Genomic DNA, 22,676 nt, shown 5'->3' on the forward strand with positions numbered 1-22,676 from the left:
GTTTAAGGTGCGAGGGGCAAGGTTTAGAGGAGATGTAGGAGGCAAGTTTTTTTTTTTACTCGGGGGGTAGTGGGTGCCTGGAACTCGCTGCCGGAGGTGGTGGTGGAAACATGGTCGATAGTGACGTTTAAGGGGCATCTTGACAAATACATGAATATGATGGGAATAGAGGGATACGGATCCCGGAAGTATAGAAGATTTTAGTTTAGATGGGCAGCATGGTTGGCGCTGGCTTGGAGGGCCGAAGGGCCTGTTCCTGTGCTGTACTTTTCTTTGTTCTTTGTTCTTAACTGCCCTACTGCCTTCCCCGTCGTCAGCCTATCAAACTGCCCCTGTAACCTATTTCTCATTGCCAGCAGCTCCTTTGTAGGGGCCCCTGTGTATGTCTTGTCCACCTCAACTATCTCCTCCAACAACCGTCCCCTCGGACCACTGCCTTCAACATCCCCCAAAATATGGCCGCTGACATCTCCCCGTTCAGGTTAATCTCCACATACTCCTCAATTGTTGAACTCACCTTCTCACAAAGACCTTGTCTTCCAAAAGACCCGAGTCAAATCTCCAACCCGACCTCTGCACCCGCCCCTCACGGTGTTTCGCCTCCATCCAATGAGGCTCATGGTCAGATTTTACGATTCCAACATACTCCGCCTCCATCTCCCTCAGCAACACCGCCCGGCTCACCACAAAGAAATCAATCCTCGAGTATGCCTTATATACGTTTGAGAAGAAGGAATACTCCCTCTTCCTCGGATTCCTAAACCATAAACCCTCCTTTGCCATCTTCAGTGTTTCCATTGACTTGGGGCACGACCTGTCCACCCTCAGCTCCATCATGCAATTGAAATCTCAGCCCATAATTAATTGGTGTACATCTAGGTTCGGGATCACACACAGCCGAATCTTCACAAACCCCACATCATCCCAATTTGGTGCATATAAATTGACTAACATCACTGGCGTCCCCTCCAGCACCCCACCCACTATTATATACCTCCCTCCCAGGTCCTGTACCTCCCTAACTTCCACAAACTCCATTCTCTTATTCATTAAGATGGCCACCCACCGTGCCTTCGAGTCAAACTCCACATGGCATACTTATTCCACCCATCCCTTCCTTTGCATAATCCGATCTTTGACTCAGAGGTGCGTCTCCTGTCAGAAGATCACCTCCGCCTTCAAACTCTTCAGGTGTACAGAGGCTCGGGATCTCTCAATCCACCAATTTAGCCCCCGAATATTCCACAAAATAAATCGTATCGATATCTATGCCTCCATTCTCCTCGATCATCCGCTATCATCTTCAATCGGCTCAGCTTCTCCTTATAGCGCCCTATATTGGGCTCATCCGAGATGGCCACCCTCTTTGTCCATGACCACGCTTATTCACCCACCTTTGCAGCTTCACGGTTTCCCCTTGTCCCTCCCGCTCGCCTTTCTCTTCCCCCCCCCCCCCCCCCGACCTCCTCTCTCAACCTCCTCCCCTATCTCACCTCCGTTCACTAACATTGCCTGCCAGCGTGGTAGCTTCTGCTCAAACCCATCCCCCCACACACAGCAAGAGGGAAAAGTTACAATCCGCCCCCTCCAAAAAAAATAGACGGCGGGCAGGGGGGGCGAATACCCAAATACTCCCTTACAATCTTATAGAAGCATAGAGTTTACAGTGCAGAAGGAGGCGATTCTGCCCATCGAGTCTGCACCCGTCCTTGGATAGAGCACACCATTTAAGCCCATGTCTCCACCCAGTAACCCTGTAACCCCAGCCAATCTTTTTGGAAACGAAGGACAATTTATCATGGCCAATCCACCTAACCTGCACATCTTTGGACTGTGGGAGGAAATCGGAGCACCCGGAGGAAACCCACGCACACATGTGGAGAACATGCAGATTCCGCACAGTGACCCAAGCCGGGAACCGAACCTGGGACCCTGGAGCTGCGAAGCAACTGTGCTAACCACTGTGCTATCTTGCTGCCCTGTTGTGAACCTGTAACTTGAAAAAGAACACACAACTTGAAGAAACAACAATCAACGACAGACAAGATGAAAAGAACTCCCCAACTCTCCGATAATAAACAAAAACTGTACCCTCCAACCTTTTCAGATGCAGCACCCTCCTTTTACACTAACTCTTAGATCTCCCACAGCTTATGGTCTCGTATATATTTGTTAGCCTCTTCTGGCATTTTGAGGTAGTATTCTCAGTCTTCAAAAGTGACCTACAGTTTCACAGAATATATAACCCCAAACCGAATTTTCTACCGGTATAGTACCGCCTTGGCCTTGTTGCAGCCCGCACGCCTCTTCGCCAGTTCTGTCCCTATATCCTGGTAAATGTGAACCTGGTACCCTTCCCATTCGCAATTACGCTTCTCCCTGGCCCAATACAAGATATTTCCAATTCCAGAAATTTGTGCATCCGCACAATCATCGCCCGCGGCAGCTCCCCTTGCTCTCGTCCTTTGCCTGAAGGACCTGCCCGATCCACTTCTGTGGTCCTTTCCAGCACTCCTTGCTCCACCTGCCCGGCCAACATTTTCGTCACATATTTTGTGGCACTCGTCCTCTCCACGTCTTCTGGCAGCCTCACAATTCAAAGGTTCTGCCCTCTGGACCTATTGTTGTGTACCTCAACCTTCACATTGAACGATTTATATAGGTCCCCTAGGGGTTCCCACCTCCAGGGATACGATCCAATCAATAACTTTGATGAGGAACCACCGCCTCCACTTCTCGCAGCTTTGCTCCTTGTGCCTCAAGGCACTTTTCCATGCAGTCCATTGTTACCTGCAGAGGTGCTACTGTACTCTCGATGGCCCTTGACCAGGCCCTTTGCATTTCTCTCCTCTGGTGCCAGAGTTTGTCCTTAATAAATGCCCCGTCTGAGCATTTCCCTCAGATGCCAACCCTTCTCCTTCTGCCGCCATTTTATCGGACTTGGCTGCGTCTTGGGTTCCCTCCACTTTTTCGGCAGGGTTTTTAAGCGATTTCTGCCAGGTCTGACAGGTTACCAGCATAACAGTCCCAGGGAGTGCTCTGTATTCTTCAACTTTTGCGCCCTTTTTTATCTCGGAGGTGATCCGTTATCGGGGTTTAAAGTGCAGAAACTGATGTTACCAAGTTAGATCTGTCCTGTGTGCGGCAACTTGCATTAAGTTCATCTGTATTAACTGCAGTTCTTTGAAAACATTTTATATCCTCTACTGTGAAGATAGAGGCAAAATATTGGTTCAGTGGCTCCGCCATCTGTGTTCCTCATTATTACCTCACCAGTATCGTCCTCTAAAGGGTCAACATTTACTTTAGCTATTCTCTTCCTCTCTGTATACTTATAGAAACTCTTGGTGTCAGTGTTTCTGTTTTCTGCCAGTTTCCTTTTGGAGTTCATCTCAGCTTTCTTGACTTTATTTCTAGTAACTTTTTGCTGACCCCCAAAGTTTTCCCAATCCTCCAGCTTACCACTGGCTTTTGCAGTATGGCATGCCCCATTTTTTGCCTTTCTGTTCTCCTTAACTTCCTTGTTTTGCCATGGAACATTTTTCTCCCTTTTACAATTTCTCTTCCTCTCAGGAAGAGACTTTAATTGAGAGGTGCTTAATATCTCCCTGAAAATCCATTGTTCCTCAACTGTCCTGGCCTCAGTTATTTGTGCCCAGTCTACTTGGGCCAACTCTTTCCTCAGGCCTGTATAATTACCTCTGCCCAATACTAAAACTCTAGCATGGCACTCTTTCTCTCTTGTTCAATCTGAATTTGAAATTCTAGCATGCTGTGATCACTCCTTCCAAGAGGATTCTTAACGACAAGACTACTGATCAACTCCTCTTTGTTACATAATACTAAATCTAAAATAGCCTGCTCCCTGGTCGGCTCCATAACATATTGCTCTGAGAAAGAATCCCTCATGCACTCTCTGAAATCTCCCTCGAGGTTACCCGTGCCAATTTGATTAATCCAGTCAATATGCATGTTAAAATCGCCTACGATTACCGTTGTGCCCTTCTCCCAAGTATAAGAGTATGGAAGTCTTGCTGCAACTGTACAAAGTACTGGTGAGACCACATCTGGTGCACTGTGAACAATTCTGGTCTCCTTATTAAAGGGAAGATATTATTTCATTGGAGGTGGTTCAGAGAAGGTTCACTCGGATGTTTCCCAGTATGGGGGGATTGTCTTATGAGCAAAGGTTAAACAGGTTAGGGCTCTACTCATTGGAATTTAAAAGAATAAGAGGTGATATCATTGAAATATTTAGGATTCTTCAGGGGCTTGACAAGGTAAATGCTGAGAGGATATTTACCCTCATGGGTTAAAGGGATATGGGAAACAGGCAGGGAGGTGGATTTGAGACCAGGAAGCGATCAGCAATGATCTGATTGAATGGCGGATCAAGCTCGAAGGGCTGAATTGTCTACTTCTGCTCCTAATTCCCATGTTTCGATGGGAACGTCTAGGACCAGGGGGCATTGTCTCAGAATAAAGGGGTGCCCATTTAAGACTGAGATGAGGAAGAATTTCTTCTCTCAGAGAGTTGTAACTCCTTTCCATAAAGAGCCTTGTCCTTGCATATATTTAAGGCAGAGATAGTTGTTGATCAGAAGGGGAATGAAGCGTTACGGGGAAAGGGCAGGAAAATGGACGTGAGGAATGCTGGATCAACCATAATCCTATTGAATAACGGAGCAGGCTCGAGGGACCGAACAGCCTGCGCATGATCCTATTTCTTATGGTCTTATCCTGTTAGGGAAGGAGTTCCAGGATTTTTACCCAGCGGCAGTGAAGTTGTGCAAATTATTTCCAGTCAAGATGGTGTGTGGCTTGGGAACTTCCAGGTGGTGGTGTCTGCAACACCTGTCCTTCTAGATGGTAGCAGTTGTGGGTTTGGAAGGTGCTGTCTAAGGATCCTTGGTCAGTTCCTGCAGTGCATCTTGTATACTGCTGACACGGTGTGTCGATGATGGAAGGGGTGAATGTTTGTGGATGGGGTGCCAATCTAGCAGGTTGCTTTTTCCTGGGTAGTGTCAAGCTTCTTGAGTGTGTTTGGAGCTGCTTTTATGATAACTAGTGCCAAATTATGGACACGTTAAGAAATTTGGAATTGAAATCGGAGGCACATTCATGCAAGTAACCCAGGATTTACAACGGCGCTGAGGTTTTAGCATTACAACAACTCATAGTGCCAAATCACAGATAATTAAAGGATAAGAAAATCACCATGCCTGTGTAGCTCTGAGCACATTGGAAAAGGCTTCTGCATTAACTGTGACAACATGAAGTGAAACACGAATTAAAAAACAGAATAAATTAAAATCCTATAAGAATAGTGTATGGTATAGGCAACCAGTCTGTCCAGAAAAAGCCATGGTAATTTCTGCCCCTAACCCAGAGTGCTCGCCATGCCCTCTTCCAAGGGCAATCAATATTTCTAGAACAGTCCACTCTTTGCCTCTTTTAATGCAAGTGTCACTTAAAGCCCAAAATGGAAAGCATGTCAGTTGGAATTCTTAATTAAATGGGATGAAAACTCAATGGATCTACCCTTTGCTTGTTGGAGCAAATTTCTCACCACAGTGGTGTTGGAATTACACTGCTCCTCCAGGCTCGCACTAAACTGGTCATCCAAATGATTTATTACTTTGATTCTAAATCAGAGTGGAAGCTATCAGTAAGTCCAAAGGCAAATGTGCACCATTTCTATGTAGCATCTTTCCCAAAAAGGAAAGAACAAAATTAAAATTAGAGTGCATAATATCACAGTGACTATCAACATGCTGCCATACAATGTAGCAATTATTACAAAGTAATAATAGGCTGAGTGAATCATGCAAATTAAATGCATTGTATCAGGCTATTTTTAAGTGCAAGATTATCAAAGCATGAACAGTCTTCTTTGTGTCAGGCTGCAAGCATCAAACAAAATGGGAGCCGACAGATAATATAGTTGTGCCGAAACAGAGAACAGAAAGTAAAACCTAATGTGGATGGTACAATTTGCAGAGTCAGAATTCAAAAGCATAAAATGTGTGTTATCATGGTGATCCACTTGCCAGATTCCAAAGCTTCAGGGGCTTGGTATAGCATGTATAACATAGCCATTACTTAAAACTGCAAGTTCAATTTCAAACTCCGTCCATTTTATTCCTTACTTTTTCATTCTTCTGTTTAGAATACTAAACTAGGTTCAGGTGAGGATTATGAGATATCAGAGCAAGATTGAGCCGTTGACTGAACTACAGGGCAAAATGAAATTAGAAATGAATTATAAAACATAAAAATGCGCAGGCCCCAACGTGCCACAGACCGTTACAAGCCCTAGGTGCGGCTGTTTTTGCACCAAAACGTCAGTTTGTTTTCAGCAGTCTCCATAGCCAGATGTTAGTGCATTACTCACTGTGATTATTGTGCTTCTGCTGATCACGAGGCACCTAGATGAGCTACCGCATTATTTAATTTTACAGGTTTTCCAAGATTCAAAACATTGCAGAATCCATGATACTTTCAGCCCCAAGCATTTAGACTAAAGGATGCGCAACCTGTATAAGGCAACCAGTCTACCCAGAAAAAGTCATGGGGACTTCTACCCCCAACCCAGAGGTCAACTGTTCAATCTTGGATCTTGGATCTCATCATCCTCACCTGAACCTAGTTTAGGTGTTTTTAACACAAGAATTAAAAGGGAAGGAATAAAATGGGATAAGTTTGAAACTATTCTACAGGACATGAGTGGTGTCTGGGATAAATCAGGATCAGGAAAAAAACTGGATCTGAAGAACGAATAAAACTCTGAAGATTTATTACAGAGCACATCCTTGTAAAGTCAAGAAATATTCTATATGCTCGTAAGATGGCATCAAAGCACAAAAAATAAATTAACGTTTTGACAATGCTGTCGAACTGATAATATTGACTGGCCTTATACACCCAGTCTGATTTCCCTTTCCGATAGGGGTGTATAATGGATGGTCATTCAGATGTCATGGATACAGATCAGCAATGATTTAATTCATGGACTGAATGCTTACTCCTTTTTAGGTTCCTGAAGACGAAGAGTTTAAATTATCCCTGCTACAATCTTTATAGGTCCACTTGTAGTGAAGTTCCTGAAAGCAACACTGATATCAAATATGGGCACTGACTGCCAAACCTCTCATGAATCAGATAGCAGCCTAGATAATTATGGAATTGACATGTTCAGATTAAACTAATGTAAAAAAACCGAAGTTATGTCAAATGTATAACTATTACTTACATATTCCAAGACCCAAGGTATTTGAGACTTTTTAAAACAAATAGATATAAACTCAAGCATCAATGAACAAAAATAAACAACTTCAAATTAATTTTGAAAAATTCAAAAGTAGAAAACTTACAAATAAAACTTCTCCTCCCACACAGGATTCAGATTTCCATAGATAGTCTTTGTTCTCTTCTTGGTTTTGCCAACCTGAACAGTGACATATGGATCACTGGAGCCAGTTTTATCCTTTGCTTGAAGTCCCTGAGCACATACCACTGCAAATAATTGGAAAAAGAAGCTTTATCACACTCTAATTAGATCTGCAAGTTTTTTTAAAAACTTAATAAATAAAGGCTTAGACTAGAATGACTTCCAAGGTTACAGGTTCTTAATGATTGCATCACGTTTAATCCAACTGACTGTTGCGCGATGGCAGATGCAACAAAGACAGAGTTCATGAATTTCTCAGCAAACCACTCAGACAAGAGTAAACATTGTGAGTCAATGAAACTCTCTTTCTCTTGCAGGAATTCCAGTCTTCACCTTCGAAGATCGAACCTGGAAATTTTCCCCAAAGGTTGTTCTAACTTAGATGGTTTCACCAACAGCACAACATGTAGGGTTTCAAGCTTGTCTCCTGAGATTCCATTCCCCTAGATTCACACCACTCACAAACACAATTTCAGATCTTCAGCTACGTCAAGCAGAACGCTACTTCTCCAACGAGGTAGTTTTACCCTAACTGCTCGCAGCACAAACTCATCAACCTTCTGTGCCTTTTTGGATCTTCGGGGTTTCTCCTGAGCCTTTTTCAATTATCAGAGTTTCTCATGAGTCCATTTTAATTACAACGGCTTCACCTGAGCGGTCATCACTTAAAGCCTGTTAACTGCAGCACTTTATCTAATTTTAACTTAACTGGGGCTTCTTCCTGTCCGTGTCCTATGTTGGAAACCTTCTTTTGGGACATCTCCCTTTGAGGCCTGTCTCTGTCCCCTGCCTGGCACACTTGCCAGGAATGGTGCTCTACTCCCAGTCACATAACACAGGTTTTAGAGCCATTTCCCTTCCTGCATGGTGCATTGTGCCCAAAGAACTAAAAAAAAATGCAGAACTGCACATGTACAGTCTGCTCCCGGTCTATGCATACTCAAAAGCTCCGACATCTGTTGGAGGGTCCTGACCTCTGCTCTCTCATGAAGGAAGTGCAGTTCTCATAACACCAATGACATTTGAAGCTGGAAATAAATTAGGAACATGGAGTAATTCTAATTAGTCTGAAAAAATATTTTTGATTCTTAACCTACTTATTTTCAACAAGTTAGTCCTACTCGCCTTTGTCATGCATATTATGCTCCAAACCTTTGGGAGAATTATTGCGAACCCTCCTTGCAGATTCATGCCATGAAAATAAGTATAGGTTTATAGCAAAATGAACACCTTAAAAAATGAATTTCAGAATGAATTATAATGAGGTTGAACAAATGAAAGAATTTAAGCTTACTCAGTGCCTGAATAAATGATCAGGACATTCCTAAGTGCCTTATAGGAAAATAATTACTTTGTTGAAGTACAGTCCCTGATGCGTAATCGAGAAACTTAACCAGTGCATTCAGCAAGTTCCCACAAGCAGCAATGAATGAATAATCTACTTTTAGTACTGATGGGTGAGAAAGGAATAAACAAACATACTAAAAGACAAGGTCAGCTGACTCATCAAGTCTGTACAATGTTAATGATACAACATTATGATCACCAATGCCCCCAGCCAGCCACAACCTGGGAGAGATAGAAAAAAGATGAATAGTGGGAAAGATTAGGAAATTCTTCTCAGACCCTGAAATGCAATAACAAATAGCAAGAAACAACACTGACAATGAGACTCATGATCCAACACCCAACACTTTTTATACACAATTAAATCAGTCACACCCAAGAACTTAGACAACACCCTTTTGAAGGTATTTTTCGCTCACTTCACAAACTGGTGCTTGTTTCAAAGGTGACCCTCTGCAGAAGAAAATAAAATCTTGACATCTAGTTTTATGCTTCTAAACCTGTAATGATGTCCTCTGGTTCTCCGTCACATTGAAATAGTCACATAGCCACACTGTAGTCCATTCATTATTTAAGAACAAACAAAGAACAAAGAAATGTACAGCACAGGAACAGGCCCTTCGGCCCTCCAAGCCCGTGCCGACCATACTGCCCGACTAAAGTACAATCTTCGACACTTCCTGGGTCCGTATCCTTCTATTCCCATCCTATTCATATATTTGTCAAGATGCCCCTTAAATGTCCCTATCGTCCCTGCTTCCACTACCTCCTCCGGTAGTGAGTTCCAGGCACCCACTACCCTCTGCGTAAAAAACTTGCCTCGTACATCTACTCTAAACCTTGCCCCTCTCACCTTAAACCTATGCCCCCTAGTAATTGACCCCTCTACCCTGGGGAAAAGCCTCTGACTATCCACTCTGTCTATGCCCCTCATAATTTTGTATACCTCTATCAGGTCGCCCCTCAACCTCCTTCGTTCCAGTGAGAACAAACCGAGTTTATTCAATCGCTCCTCATAGCTTATGCCCTCCATACCAGGCAACATTCTGGTAAATCTCTTCTGCACCCTCTCTAAAGCCTCCACATCCTTCTGGTAGTGTGGCGACCAGAATTGAACACTATACTCCAAGTGTGGCCTAACTAAGGTTCTATACAGCTGCAACATGACTTGCCAATTCTTATACTCAATGCCCCGGCCAATGAAGGCAAGCATGCCGTATGCCTTCTTGACTACCTTCTCCACCTGTGTTGCCCCTTTCAATGACCTGTGGACCTGTACTCCTAGATCTCTCTGCCTTTCAATACTCTTGAGGGTTCTACCATTCACTGTATATTCCCTGCCTGCATTAGACCTTCCAAAATGCATTACCTCACATTTGTCCGGATTAAACTCCATCTGCCATCTCTCCGCCCAAGTCTCCAGACAATCTAAATCCTGCTGTATCCTCAGACAGTCCTCATCGCTATCCGCAATTCCACCAACCTTTGTGTCGTCTGCAAACTTACTAATCAGACCAGTTACATTTTCCTCCAAATCATTTATATATACTACAAAGAGCAAAGGTCCCAGCACTGATCCCTGTGGAACACCACTGGTCACAGCCCTCCAATTAGAAAAGCATCCCTCCATTGCTACCCTCTGCCTTCTATGGCCTAGCCAGTTCTGTATCCACCTTGCCAGTTCACCCCTGATCCCGTGTGACTTCACCTTTTGTACTAGTCTACCATGAGGGACCTTGTCAAAGGCCTTACTGAAGTCCATATAGACAACATCTACTGCCCTACCTGCATCAATCATCTTAGTGACCTCCTCGAAAAACTCTATCAAGTTAGTGAGACACGACCTCCCCTTCACAAAACCGTGCTGCCTCTCACTAATACGTCCATTTGCTTCCAAATGGGAGTAAATCCTGTCTCGAAGAATTCTCTCCAGTAATTTCCCTACCACTGAAGTAAGGCTCACGGGCCTGTAGTTCCCAGGATTATCCTTGCTACCCTTCTTAAACAGAGGAACAACATTGGCTATTCTCCAGTCCTCCGGGACATCCCCTGAAGACAGCGAGGATCCAAAGATTTCTGTCAAGGCCTCAGCAATTTCCTCTCCAGCCTCCTTCAGTATTCTGGGGTAGATCCCATCAGGCCCTGGGGACTTATCTACCTTAATATTTTTTAAGACACCCAACACCTCGTCTTTTTGGATGACAATGTGACCCAGGCTATCTACACCCCCTTCTCCAGACTCAACATCTACCAATTCCTTCTCTTTGGTGAATACCTCAATCAATAAATACCTCAATCAAATCTCCTGAAAACTGCTTTGAGAGTAAATAGATCTAGCTCTCTAAAGAGGGTGACCAAGGACTTTAAATCTGATCATCAATCCATTGATCCTCCTCGGAACCTTTTGTCTGAGCAATATGCTGCAATAGCACATTTGGTTTTGCTATATCCTAATGCCACTGGCCATTAATCTTTAGAGACTATACTATAACACCTATGCTTCTTTCCAATTCAGAGTTCTGCATGATATACACATGGTCCACCTTATCCTGGCCAATGTAACATTAACACAGCATAACATTATTTCGAAGAAGAGTCATAATGGACTCAAAATGCAAACTCTGTTTCTCTCTCCACAAATACTGCTGGTCAGGCTGAGTCTTCCTTGCATTTTCAATTTTCATTTTAGATATCTTAGGGAGTATGAGTTCCCCCAATGAGGGGGGGGCGGGGAAATCATTAGCAGTTTCACCTACATAAATAGAGCTGGCCAGTGTGGTACCAGCTAGAGGAGTGAAGCAGGGGTGAAGTACTACTGCTGCTCTATAAATAATTGTAAATAAAGTTATTTTCTTTTGACTCTACAAACTCGTGCTGGATTCTTCGTGACCCTCATAAAAACAGGCAGAATATTTGTTGTTTACAGATCCTAGCACATCAAATACAAGACGTTGATAACTTTTACACTGTACCATTTATGGTAATCTTTGCTGACCACTTTGATGTTCCATCAAGTACACTTTGCTTGATGGTCTTCATCTGCTGCGCATGCGCAACCTTTATCACTCCAAAGACATCTCGGATCAGCTCAAAGATTTCTGGCTTGTTCCTTTCTCGGATCTTCATCCTGTCTTTCATTGCCATGATAATATTTTGTGTTCTGTCTTCCGCACCGTGTTTGGAGCTTTTCTCAGCTGCACCTGTTTACAGGAAGAATTGCCGTAAACTGTTACAATTAATATGCAAAAGTAGTTGTGAAAAAATAAATACTAAATTTGTGCTGTTGATCAGCTAGAAAGGTTTGTTATTTTATATATGCTAGGTTAGGATAAACACATCAGGCTAATTTATTTTTACAGATTGTAAACTATTGAATCAGAAATTAACTCAATTCTAAACTTTTCACCTGTGTAGAAAAGATTTCCTTCCCTACCATAATTTTCCATTTTTCTTTTGTCAGTCTTTTAGAACATCTCTACAAAGGCTTTCAGCTTGCTGCCCGGCATATACAAGGACAGAATCCATGTACATCAACATGCATCTATCTAGTATCTTTAACAAAGCAAAATGTCACAAAGTGCTTTGTAGAATTATAATCAGCAATAGATCCTGAGGCAAAAGATGAGACATTATTACATGTGACTAAACGTTTGGTTAGAAGTGGCTTTTTAGTAGTGGAAGCCAAGGTGATTAGGGATGGAATTATACACACTCTACACCACAATACACACACTGGGTGTACTACTATACTTGATCTGAGCCAAAACTGAGAAACTGCAGAGGCTATAGGCAGTTAACGTGCAGTTGTCAAAGGTTGGTGTAGGGAGGTAAGGATGCACAAGAGGCTAATGTCAGAGAAACAGACAGTTTGTATTGGGAGTGGGGCAGAAATTGTAGACTGGAGAAAGTAATAAGGGAAAAAACCATAATGAGATTGAAATAGGAGAATGAGAATCTTAAATTGGAGGCATTAGGCAATTCGTGGTTGGTGATGATGGTTTATATCTTTCCAATGGTCAAATGGAATTAACTGCAGCTCATCCGAGACTGGATGTTGGACAAGCAGTCTGACAACACAGATGTAGTGAAGGGCTTGAAATGGGCGGTGGAAAAGTAGAACATAGCACTGTATGCATGACTGTAGATGCTGCCCTCAGATCTTTGGATGATGTCACCAAGGGGCAACATGTGGACGAGAAGGGGAGAAGGCCTAAGATCGATAGCTGGGGATCTCTGGAGGGAATGGTATGACAGTGGGAAGATAAACCATTCATTGCAGCAGGTGGTTTGGTTACAATCAGATCACCAAGTTGCAGCATTGAGGAAGAGCAAACCCACCAAGTTGGACAAAGGAAGTTGGGCATAATGTGGTCAACTATGTCCAAGTCTGCAGCAGGGTAAGGATGAGGATAATATTGTAACACGGTTAGAGTCACAAAGGATGCACTCAGCAGAGCTCTAATTGTGGAGATTACTGGACTGCAAATTAAAGTAGGTTAACATTTCAAATGAATGGAAACATGATACAAAACAAGTAAACACTCTGGAAACAGACTTACGTTGTAAACAGTCTGCATTTAGTAGGTCTTGGCACTTTTCATGACATTTTACCCCACATTCAGTGCACCGCATTCCCTGACGAGCAATACCCCATAGTAATCCCTCACATTCATAGCAGTATGTAGGCGTGGTGGCAGTCCAGACCTCAAAATTGTGGGGTGTGGTACAAGAGATAGGGTAGATTAAGGCTTGGAGGGTCTTTTTATAAACGTGATTTTTCTGTAGAGACAAATGCAAACATGATTTAAAATCTGGATGATCCTCCTGACACCTTTTTCTGTTCAAAATTCCTAAACTCATATTTACAATGCCAACTGCCGATGCATACTTGTCATCTTGCAATTGCACTCTTGTAATGAAAGTACTGCAGAGTGCACTGATAAGAGGGTATTTATCCTCTTGAGTAGACATCAAGTTAGCAAGGGAGTTGCAGGGATTAGGTGTGTGTGTGTGTGGGTGGGGGGGGTGGGGGTGGGAAGGGGGGGGGGCTGAGGGCATAATATTTCATAAAACAATTACAACAATGTCCCAGGGAACAGAAACGGACCCTTAAATAGTCTACCTCAGTATTGGGCAGGTCCTCTGGCTGTCTCTGATCAGCATCTCTGGGACTGGGCCTGACTGCATTCCACACCTGTGCCTCCCGGAATGAAAATCTTGTCATTTGTGGCACTTTTTCCTGTGGTGGATGCACCAAAATAGGAAATTTCCCAACTCAAGCTACTTGTCTTGAGAGTGAAAATCCAGCCCTTTAACTGTTTCTCTCCAAAGATGCTGCCAGACCTGTTGAGCATTTCCAGCATGTTCTGTTTTTATCAATAAAAAAACACTAACAGAGGGAGTCTTCCTCATATGCATTCTTCTTACCAGCTCTTCATCTTTTAGGGAGGTACGAGTAGCCATTGCAGAGGTAATGCCAGCTTTCCTTGACTGAACAAGTGACTATAATATGAAACCAAGAGTAATATTAAACATTTAAGATCAATTCAGTTCTTTAACATAGTAATAAAAAAACATGAAGCAGAATGAAATCATTAAATTAATTGTGGAGTTGCATAATATAAATCAATAACCACATACATCTAAACTGAAAATTGTAAATTTAAGGGGAAAAAAATTCACACGTGTTTGACCTTCACCAATAAAAGAATGAACCTTATAGATATATGATTGTTGTAAAGGGTACTCTTTGAATACGCAAGTGACTGAGAAAATGTTTCCATTATTGGTGTAACTATCAGTCATGCACATTGGCTACCCATGTTTAAGATTCTGCAATTGGGAAAGCTTTTCAACTTTCAAGGTGCTTTATACTTTTTCCAGAAAAATAAATGAAATGAAATATAAACTACAGTGCAGGTCTTATTAATTTTTTTTAAATAATAGAAAAAAGCAATACAACTAAAACAATGACAAGTTTCTTCTGCACCTGAAATTCTGGTTATAATATTAAGAGAACCTCTGAGCTGGCATAATTGCAGGAAACTCAAAAATGAGGCCCTGAAACCCAAGGATGTGACTGGTTTTATGGACAGCCATGCGTCTGGTAGAAGGATCAATGGCTGTAAATGATCATGAAGATTTTAATGCATTATAGTTACACATGTAACTCATTCATGTTCAAAACTCTGCAATCTTTTAAGCAACACAATTAGATTGTACCCATGTTACATGTGATTCTGGGCAGAAATATGGAGGTAATTCATGGGTTCCTGTGGTAAACCTAAAATACTGTTAATGAGGGAGAGGTTGAAATTATTGCTTTGTTTCTAGACTAGTAACTAGCACTAATGTGACACATACTGATACTATGATGTATCAATAAAATTCTACCCATGAATCCTTTACAGAAATCAGCTTTGTATATATATGAGGTTCATGTCTTATATATTTTAAATTATTCAATATGCAGGAGTGGAAGCTATCATGGAAATGCTGTAAATAATATGCAACAAGAAAGTGCAAGGTTTGGGGTCAACAAGAATAAAGCTCCTTTTTGTTTATTGGGGATATTATAGTACCACTTACCATGGCCTGCACAAAAGGGATGTTTGCATACAAAAAAATTACAATGCGTTATTGCAGAGTTCAATTCTTCTGTGCTAACAACAATCAAGTCATATCATTAACACTTCACTTCTAAAATGGACCCAAGTCAAAAACTATAGCCCCATTTTAAACCTAACCCACTCTGAGAGAATAGGGTTGGTTTGGGTGCTTGCGTGACAACCGGACGGATTTTACAATCTATGGACTAATGTTCCTAAATTCGGTGGATTTTTAAAATTGAATTATAGATCATTCCTTTCTTTTAAGAAAAATTCACCTTCACAAGAAACTGAAAACCAAATAATTGACTTTTATTCCACTGAAATCACAAGGTGGAAAGACTATTTCTTCTCATGACCAGCATAATTTCAATCACTTAACCAGCAGGGACTTTTTTTTTAAAAAAGTACAGAAACAACAGAACATAGTATTACTTATTAAATTAATACAATCTGTTAAACATCTTCAGACTACCATTAAGCTGCATTAAAAAATGCAGCTGAGCAACAGTAAGCTCAGTGTAGCATTACGGAAACAGGTACAAGGATATATATCAAATAGCAACAAAGAAATGACAGTAACCCCACAGGTACTGAAGTAGATGCCAAATATGAACTTTCATACCAGAGATAGTTTGAAACTGATTGGTCTTAAGTAGCTGAAAGAATAACAAATTATTCTGTTTTGGAAAATGGAATAAAGTCACTACCACGAAAGAGAAATCATGAACAGAAACCCGTATGCGATGTCAGATGCTCTAGCGCACTATTCATAAAGAGAGAGCATTTCCTGCTCTGAAATCTTCCCATCAAGTACAAGGCACCCCTTCAGCTGCCTGCTCACAAATGAATGGACAAAGATCTGAGCTAATGTCAAGTAAATTATTCTTGTTATCTCAGAATTCTGATCTCACGTTTGGTGAACAGTTGAGTGTAAAGCAGCAAAGAAAAACAAAGCACAGACCATCACAAATATCAGTAACAAAAACTAAACATCCTGCAACATACAAACCATTAATTAGAAGGGTAAAAAGGTGACTTACCAGATCACTAACAAGAGGGATTGGCTTTTTCTTTCGCAGGTCAGGCATACTGTCAATGCCGTACAGCCCACCTCCAGTTCTAGAAAAGATACCAACATACATCTTTGATCTTGGAAAGGTGTGCCACAAACAAAAGTCTTAAACTTCTTGGACATGCAATTTCAAACACTATGGCTGGGTTTCTGCCCCCCAAAGGAGGCGGCTCGCCATTAGTCGCCGGCAGATCTTTTGGTCGCCTTCGCAGAAAGGGGTAATTCTGACCAACCATGTTTATTCTCCACACAAGCCTCTTCCTGCCTTTGTTCATCTAACTTTATCTACATAGCCTTCTATTCCTTTTTCCTCAGGTGCTTTTTTTTTTTGAGTTATAAGACATGGGCATTGCTGACAAGATGGGCATTTATTGCCCATCATTAATGACTTTTCAGAAGGTGGTGAGCCAGCTTCTTGAATCACTGCAGTCTGTATGGTATAAGTACACCCATTGTTCAGTTAGGTAGGGACCAGGATATTGACCCAGTGACAGTAAACATGTTAATATATTTCCAAGTTGGATGGTGTTTGTATTGGAAGAGAACATTCAAATAGCATCCCCTTGAATACATTGATACTATTTGCCTTAAATTTTCCCCATGATAGTGAGTTCCACATTCTTTTCACAGTAACTTCATTGCAATGTTAATGTAAGTCTACTTGTGATAATAAAGGTTATTTATCTTACCTTATCTGTATCTAACCACTCCATGGGTAAGGAATTTCACCTGAATTTTCTATTGAATTAGTTAGTGGCTATTTTGTAATTATGACATAGTTTTGGTCTCACTCACAAATGCAAAAAAACTTCTCTACATTTACTCTACAAACCCTAACATAATCTTAAAGGCACCTATTGTGTCATTCCTCAGTCTAGAGACTTTCAGTTCTGGCATAATTCCAATAAATCATCTTTTTGCACCTACTTCAGTGACTCTTGTCACAATGATGTATCATGTGCAATGTGGAATAGTAATCTTTAATTTCATTGGTTGGTCAGATATATATTCAACTTCATTAACAGGATTGTTGCCAAGAAAAGACACTGGGCAATTGTGTGCAGGATTGGCGATGTGGGCGTATATCCGGAGATAATTAGAAAATGCAATTCTCTCCGGAGATATCACGCACGTTTCTCGATTTTCCCTGCCCCTCACTGCAACGTCACAAGGTTCATGCACACAAAAGGTGTGAACTTTGATTAAATAGATTTTAATGTATTTGAATATCATTTACAGAGCCCCGGCCACATGATCCCCCTCACTAAATATTTCATACCTCTCCGATATTTACAACAGATTTGTCCAAACGACAATCAGTCTCTCCGGGGACGCAGAGGTAAGTAGAACCCCTGGAAGGAAAGGTGCATGCTCAGGCAGTACCAGGCACGGGTTGGTACTGCCAGGTTGAAGTGCCAGGGACAGGTTCTAGTGGGAGCCCTATTTGGGGTTAATTTATATGGTGGGGGAGTGAGATCAGACCCTGGGGGAGGGGGGGGGTGTTTACTTATGCGATATTGGGGCGGGGTAGGAATACTGACAATGATTGCTGGGATGGGGCGGGGAGAAGAGCTCCCAATACCTCCATGGTGGGGCCTGGGGGCCGTCAGGTTGCAGTGCTGATCGGGGCACCCTTTAAAGATGGTATACTGATCTCTGTGGAGTCAGTTGCCGACTCCAGCAGTCCGTGCCCGGCCTGAGTGACGGCATAAACCACGGCCACACATTTTTTACTTTAAAGATGCTCAATATCTGGGCAGAAAAATGGTCTGTGCAACTGGAGAATTACATGCCAGTTTTCAGTCTGAGCCTGACAATTTGTCAAATTCTGGTCAGATATCACCCACCAACTTTAAAAAAAATAATGGCTGCAAATTTGCATCACTGCAGAGCCACATTCTGTTCCATGGAGATTAAGACAAAATACCAACACTGGTGGTGGGCGGAAACTTACCAGAAAATTGCAAACGTCAGTTTCGGTGAGAAAAACGGTGTGAATGCCGCCGCGATTACTCATGGAATTTTAAACCTCTTAAACAAAAGATTTTACCCCACGTGAATCACACTGCCAGTTTGGTGGCCTCCCACTGATTCGCTCACCGCAGGGAAACTTAATTACTGAAATCACTGGGGCGCTCCATATAAACACCTCCCCAGGACTGCCCAGTACTTGTTCAAGATCCAATGCAGGTGAGATGGCAGCCAGGAGGCCTGCTACCAGATTTTCCGAAGGATCTCTGACCAGACTTCTGGATGGAGTCCAGCAGAGGCGGGACGTCCTGTACCCGCACTCCAGAAGGTGTCCCGCCAGCAAGGTGACCAACCCTGCCCGGGAGGCGATAGCAACATTACTCTGTCAGCTCCGACAGAAGACAATGGGGTCAGAAAAAAATGAACGATTTTCTCTGCATGGTCAAGCTAAGTCTTCCACCTCCAGTGTCTCAATGCACACCCTCACACACCCCTCGCACGTCCAAGGTGATCTCTCACCCAGCCACCTTGTGGGCTGCCCAGCTATCACATGGACTTTCAACCACCCCCGCTCCCCAACTACCTTGGTGCCCCAGTCTCAACTCTGCTCCTCATATCTCTGTTCCCACTCCAGTCCCACGCATGCCACCACTCAACCATCTGAACTGGTTGGACTCCCACCTACACTCTCCCCATCGGTATCCCCACAGGACAAAATCGAGCACAATCGGCATGAGGGGCACAGTCATCCAGAGTCATCTGCACCCTCAGCCCACATGGAGAAAGACACCTTGAGCTGACTGGGGAGGAGCAGGACTGCATGTGTACTGATGGCAAAGTGGGGACAGCGAGCAAAGGTGAGAACCCTAAGGACACACAGTCATTCCTTAAACCTCATGTGAGTAAACATCTTGCATTATTTATACCCCATGATGTATTAATGCCATTTCCCTTTCCCTTTCCTTGCAGGGCAATCAGAAGTGCAGCCCGGACCATCCTCGCACCCCCTGGAAACCAGAGACCTGAGCAGCTCAGAGAGTTTGCCTTCACGGACATAACCATCAAGGAGGCATCAATCTGTCACCCGCACCCTCCACCAGTGCAGATACTCACACCTCGATGGGATTAAGTAGCCAGCAGGCCTCAGGGCCACTCACTGGTGAGCACCTCAGCACGCAGAGGCAAGGAGGTTCTAGGGATCCAGCACTCCAAGGGATGCTGGAGCCCAGGACTTCGCTGAACCCGTGGCCGATGATGCGTCCCTGGGTCTGGTCGTCTCAGAGCTGATGGAACTGCAAAGGCAGAATCGCGAGAATCAGGAGGGATTGACAGCACCCATCCTCGAATACAAGGCCGATTGGAGGAGTCCAATCGCCTTCTGACCGAGGAGGTGGTGCTATTAATGCAAGGTAATGAAGCCAACATTGTGAGGGTAGTACCTGCAGTGGAGTCCTTGGTGCAAGGCGTGCAGTTCTTGGTTGGGGCTGTCCGCTACATGGCCGAGGGAATGACCTCCATCGCTGAGGGCATGAGCTCCATGTTGCAGAGCTTCAACAGCATAGTGCAGGCATGCGTGGAAACTCATGAGTGTCTGCGCCAGAGGACAGTGGGACTTCTGGTTCTCACTCCAGCTGCCCCTCTATTCCTTGGATAAGCACATGGATCTCCGGGCATCCGAAGGGAGAAGGATCAGCAGGAGTGCAGCCCGGTGCCTTCCACCCTGGGGACCGTGGGGTTGTCCAGCCCATCTGACACCCCCTCCCTGTGAGCGACACACCTCCAGCCTCAAATACCCAGGAGGGTAGCACTATAACATCTGCTGCCAAAAAGTGTGCCCTGATCCTCAAGGTCCAGGCTCCCCATAAAATGTCTGCCAAAGTCTTCTCAGGCAACAGAGCGTAGAAAGCTGCAGACCACCTCAACCTTAACTGTGGGTTCTGGGGAAGCACCCAAATGTAGTGGGAGGGTTAGGAACAGTAAGAAACTGTCGGCACCTGGTGGGCACGGGTGGGCAGAGGCAATAGTTAAGATAGGTCACTACTATAAAAAAGCACATATAAATGTATATCACTTTATTTTACACAAGATCCACCTTCCTGTCAGTTCATGGCACCATGCTCCACGAACCCCTGCGCTTCATCTGTGTGTAGTTTGAGAATGGGAGCGCTATGTCTCTTCCACACTGATGATTCAGTAAAGACGAGCTGTTGTTGGCAGCACCCCCACCCCCTAGCCTCGGCATTAACGCTCAGGTCTCTCATTGCAGCCAATCTTCTCCAGTGATTAGGATGTCATGGGCTGACAAAAGTGTACCGAGGCTGACGCACCCTGGAGGTTAGTTGTAGGAACACAACAGAATCCCTGAGCTCATCCCCTGTCTCTAAACCCCTAATCAGCCCATTCCTTGGCAGGAGACGTTCAGCACTCTTCGACAGGAGTCAGACATATCACTGAGGAAGAGAGGACCATCGCTTGGTCCTCAATGCAAGTCATCATAATTCTCCTGCAAAGTCCAGCCAATGGCTTTAGCACCCTGCCCATTGAATCAGTCGCCATCACAGAAACTTACTGCTGGCACCACACTAATCATGAGGTAACAATCTCCACAGTAGGTGATATCCTCACCCCTAGACCTGCTCATCCCCAAACCAAGAGGCTATGAGGGTTTCGCTAGCCCTCGGGGCCTGACCATGGACCAAGGTCCTTCCTCCTCCTTCATGGATTCCCCCTTGCCACCCTCCTCGACCTCCTGCTCATCCAAGGTGATGTGGTACTCCTCCATCTCCAGTTGGTCTCCCTTTTGCAGCACCAAACTGCGGAGAATAAGCAGACCACTATTATGTGGGGCACCCTCTGGGGGCTGTGTTGAGGGCACCCCCCAACCGGTCCAGGCACCAGAACCAAATCTTGAGCAATCCAATCGCCTGCTCAACCAGCACATGCATTGAAGCATGGGCTTCGTTGTCGGAGTCTCCACCTGTTTGTGGCCTTCACACTGGGGTCATCAGCCACATTATTGGGTACCCCTTGTCACCGATTAGCCATCCCACCAACCACTGCTCTCCCTCAAAAACATCTGGGATCTGCGAGTGCCCCAAGATGTAACATCTTGGATGCTCTCTGGAAAACGGGCACACACCTGCAAAACTTGAATTGTGTAGTCGCAGACGATCTGGACATTATGGGAGTGACATCTCTTGCAGTTCATAAATGGGGCTGCATGATGCCATCCTGAGGCATGCCTGCTAAACAGATGAAGCTCATGGCCCTGGTGCTTTGGCTCTACTGGTCCTGGTCCAAGTTGATATACAAGTAGGCCCTCGCATAAAGGGCATCTGCAACCTCTTTAATGTCTTTCTGTGCGGCTGACTGGGAGGTGCCATAGATCACCGGTGCTGCCCTGAAACGAGCCACTCGCATAGAGGTTCGGAGCAGCATCACTTTAAGGGCCATGGGCAGTGGAAGTGCTCCCATTCCATGTGATGCCATCTCTTCTGGACTAGGCAAAGGTGATCTTCGTCCCATGGGACAGGCACCATCTTCTCCAGCACTGTTGCTCTGACATCTACAAATAGGATGTCCGACTTCGGAAGACCTTTTGCCAATACTGTCTCCAACGGAGATCTATGGTGCTGCTCCCGGTACAGCAATGGGCCCAGCCTTCCGCTCCTCAAAGGGCGCTGGAGCTGGTCATGTGTAGCAGCATATCTCTGCTGCTCTCTCCCAAGCTATAGAAACACCAACTCAACAGGCTCCATGATTCTCCAGAATAATGCACTGAAAAGAGAACACCAAAGTGAGCTGTAAGGATTCCTGAGAAATCTCTGACACTCAGTCCTCCTCTCCTCTGGGACCGCCACCCCTCTGGGACCTCCACCCTTGCGTTCCCTCTTAGTGAGGACCTCTCCACTGAGCCTCACACTCTCCTCTCTCATACTCTATTATCCCCACATCTGTCCCACTTAACTCCACCAGCATTAGGCGTCTGGACCATCAACAGTCTTACTGGCACATTTATTCACCCCCCTCACCAAACCTTTTTGTAATAAATTTTTTCCAATTAAGGGGCAATTTAGCGTGGCCAATCCACCTAACCTGCACATCTTTGGGTTGTGGGGGAGAAACCCACGCAAACACAGGGAGAATGTGCAAACTCCAAACGGACAGTGATCCCCCTGCCAAACCTTATGGTTGGTGACAGGGCTATTAAGTGGATAGCCCTTAA

General features: G+C 44.1%; 1 protein-coding gene across 10 annotated transcripts in view; it reads right to left on the reverse strand.

Annotated features, from left to right (window-relative positions):
• LOC140409050 (protein unc-13 homolog B-like) overlaps positions 1 to 22,676 on the reverse strand; it is a 933,512-nt gene that overhangs the window by 215,964 nt on the left and 694,872 nt on the right. For all 10 annotated transcript variants that reach the window (XM_072497095.1, XM_072497100.1, XM_072497102.1 and 7 more), the window contains 5 exons: positions 16,449 to 16,527; positions 14,225 to 14,299; positions 13,357 to 13,576; positions 11,770 to 11,997; positions 7,374 to 7,515 (listed from right to left, as the gene is read on the reverse strand). In XM_072497095.1, coding sequence (XP_072353196.1) covers positions 7,374 to 7,515; positions 11,770 to 11,997; positions 13,357 to 13,576; positions 14,225 to 14,299; positions 16,449 to 16,527 — 744 coding nt within the window. The remainder of the gene's footprint in view (positions 1 to 7,373; positions 7,516 to 11,769; positions 11,998 to 13,356; positions 13,577 to 14,224; positions 14,300 to 16,448; positions 16,528 to 22,676) is intronic.

This window comes from Scyliorhinus torazame, chromosome 3 (assembly GCF_047496885.1).
Source record: "Scyliorhinus torazame isolate Kashiwa2021f chromosome 3, sScyTor2.1, whole genome shotgun sequence".
Taxonomy (NCBI): Eukaryota; Metazoa; Chordata; class Chondrichthyes; order Carcharhiniformes; family Scyliorhinidae; genus Scyliorhinus; species Scyliorhinus torazame.